This window comes from Camelus bactrianus, chromosome 30, assembly GCF_048773025.1.
Source record: "Camelus bactrianus isolate YW-2024 breed Bactrian camel chromosome 30, ASM4877302v1, whole genome shotgun sequence".
Taxonomy (NCBI): domain Eukaryota; kingdom Metazoa; phylum Chordata; class Mammalia; order Artiodactyla; family Camelidae; genus Camelus; species Camelus bactrianus.
Genome location: NC_133568.1, coordinates 6,101,047 through 6,103,773, shown reverse-complemented (window position 1 = coordinate 6,103,773; position 2,727 = coordinate 6,101,047). Strand labels below are relative to the sequence as shown.

General features: G+C 40.3%; 1 protein-coding gene across 1 annotated transcript; it reads right to left on the bottom strand.

The window, feature by feature from the left end:
• Window positions 1–1,329: 1,329 nt before the first annotated feature.
• LOC141575669 (olfactory receptor 4C3D-like) lies at window positions 1,330–2,256 on the bottom strand. The gene has a single exon (XM_074355441.1). The coding sequence runs from the start codon at window positions 2,254–2,256 to the stop codon at window positions 1,330–1,332; it is 927 nt and encodes a 308-aa protein (XP_074211542.1).
• Window positions 2,257–2,727: the final 471 nt, after the last annotated feature.

Below are 2,727 nucleotides of genomic sequence, written 5' to 3'. Positions count from 1 at the left end.
TAAAACAAGCATTCAAAAAGAGGAAAAACTCACAGTGCTGAAATGTGTTGCTATATATGAAACAAGGCTACAAAAAATTGACACCAACTTCTTGAAGGACAAAGTTTGCGTTAAGTTTCATATAACTTTCTTATCTATGGACCTAAATATACCACGGACAACTGAGTTTCATTTGAAAGAAAGTAAGATTGAGTTTTTTAAGACCTGGACTGGAATGTTTGTAGCTGAAACTTTTGAAAGGAAGGTGCACTTCAGTGTAATAGCTCCTGACACACTATCTGGGGTAAGCAAGTGTGATGTAAGGCAAGTAAATTAGTAAACCTCTCTTGACTTCTGTTTGCTTCTATGCAAAATGTTCATATTAATAATGGAATGACAGGCTTAGTTTGTGGATGAATCAACTGAGGAGAATATACCTGATATATTATAAGATGTTCACTTAGTGTAAAAATATGTATCAGACCTACAGAGCAACAGCTTTGGAACCTAACTATATGCCTTTTAGTTGAAACTGGACAAAAAAAGAGTTTACCCTTCTTGTTTTGAATGGTTCCACAAGTCTTTATATGGAAAAAAATTTAATATTCATGAAAACCTGTGAGTCATAAGGATCTTTAAGAAAGAATATGGTAACAAATATATTTATGTATATGTATGACTGAAACATTATGACCATTACACCAGAAATTGACACAACATTGTAAACTAACTACTTCAATAATAAAAAGAGTAACTTCAAAATTTCTGGCTTATTTTGTGCCAAGAAAAGAATTAGACACAGATTTTGAATTATTATTTCCTCTTTGGTGCATGTATCTCCTTTTGCTTTTGGTAAATTCGTAGTGAAGGGGAAAAAGTCAGCTGTGATTCCTTCAAGCAACTGTCCCTTCCCTGTGTATCTGTATAAGAATTCCTGTCACTTACTGGCTTTGCCAAAGGTTAGAGAAAACAAGAGTTCTGAGATGAAGGGCCTATGGAAAAGCCAATTTCATACAAGTAAAATATATAAAAGATTTGGTAAAGCAAAAGGAAGATTCTGAAGAAAAACATACTTTACAATCATCAAACTAGGAGTTTAGAGTTGTTCTCTCCATTAGCTATTCTGAAGCTATGACTGTGAAGACTGAAGACTTGGTAAAGTATATCACAAATTATCAGAGTGCCTAAAAAATGCCTAGACATTATTAAGTACTCAAGAAATGTTAGTTTCTAGGCCTTGTTTTCCTGTCAGTGATCTGCAAAATTTCTTAATTTTTTTTTTCACAATTTACAACATGTGTAATCCTCCCTGTGTATATAAATCATCAGTTTCTTGACATCATGAACAGCCTAAGTTACTCTCCTCCTCAACAAACTCCTCATGGCGTTTTTCACCTCTGTGTTTCTCACTGTGTAAATGATAGGATTTAACATGGGAGTGAGGACTGAGTAGAACACACTCACCAACTTGTCTGCAGGATACGTGGCCACAGGACGCGTGTAGATGAAAATACAAGGCACAAAATAGAGCACCACTACTGTAAGGTGGGAGCCACATGTAGAGAGGGCTTTGCGTCGTCCTTCAGCGCCATGGGATTTCAGGGAGCTCAGGATGACTATGTAGGAGATGAGCAGCATGAATAAAATGAGTAAGCATATGCCCCCACTGTTCACTGCCACCACCACTCCAAGTCTGTAGGTGTCACTGCAGGAAAGTTTCAATAGTGAGAAGAAATCACACATGAAGTGGTCAATGACATTGGGACCACAGAAGGTCAAGTCATCTGCAAAAAGAATCTGCAGAGTAGCATGCACGATGCCCCCAATCCAGGTCACGACCACAAGGAGCTGGCAGAGCCCCTGTCGCATGATGGTCGTGTAGTACAGAGGCTTGCAGATGGCCACGTAGCGGTCATAGGCCATTGCAACAAGGATGATGCCCTCTGATGCAGCCAGGAAGTGTTCCACAAAGAGCTGAGCCAGGCAGCCCCCCCAGGAGATGGTTTTCCTCCGACGCAGCAGGTCAGTGAGCATTTTGGGGGTGGTGACAGAGGTGAGGGAGGCATCTAAGATGGACAAGTAAGTCAGAAAGTAGTACATGGGAGCTGAAAGTGTGGGGCTGAGGGAGATGGTAATGACGATGAACAGATTGGCCAGCAGGGTGAATAGGAAACTGAACAAAAAGACAATGAAGAGCACTTTCTGCAGGTGTGGATTCTGCGTGAGTCCCAAGAAAACAAATTCAGTCACATTCTTGGGAAGGGTGAGGAGATCCATTCAGCAAGTAACAGTTTCCTGGGCCCTGAATTACCTAGAAAAGAAATAGGAGTGATACCTATTAATCACAAAAAGATTGTGGTCTGAATTTCTTAAAAACAACAACAACAACAACAAAACAGAGCTGTCACTCTACCTGTGGAGCATGTCCTTGACATGCCTGCTCAGTGTTTGTTTCAGTTCTCTCTTACTTCCTGAATGATGTTTCCTTCTTTTCAGACACCTAGTACCTGTCACCTGTAAAACATCTGTAGGGCAGCATTTGATGGGAAATTTACTGAGAAAACATTGGGCTGTCTACGTGAGATCTGGATTCTCCTTCTGCTTCCATCTCCATATGACTCTGCTAAGTCATCTCTGTGTCCCACGGTTCTGAGCCCCGCTCTGTGCCTGTGAGGTTACAAACTGTAATTCTCACATGGGTTTTGTAAGCTGAGAGGTGTTACATACATGTAAGAAGTAGTGCATTTT

Excerpts from the sequence above, each read along its gene's own strand:
- LOC141575669 (XM_074355441.1), bottom strand. The coding sequence starts at position 2,256 with ATGGATCTCCTCACCCTTCCCAAGAATGTGACTGAATTTGTTTTCTTG.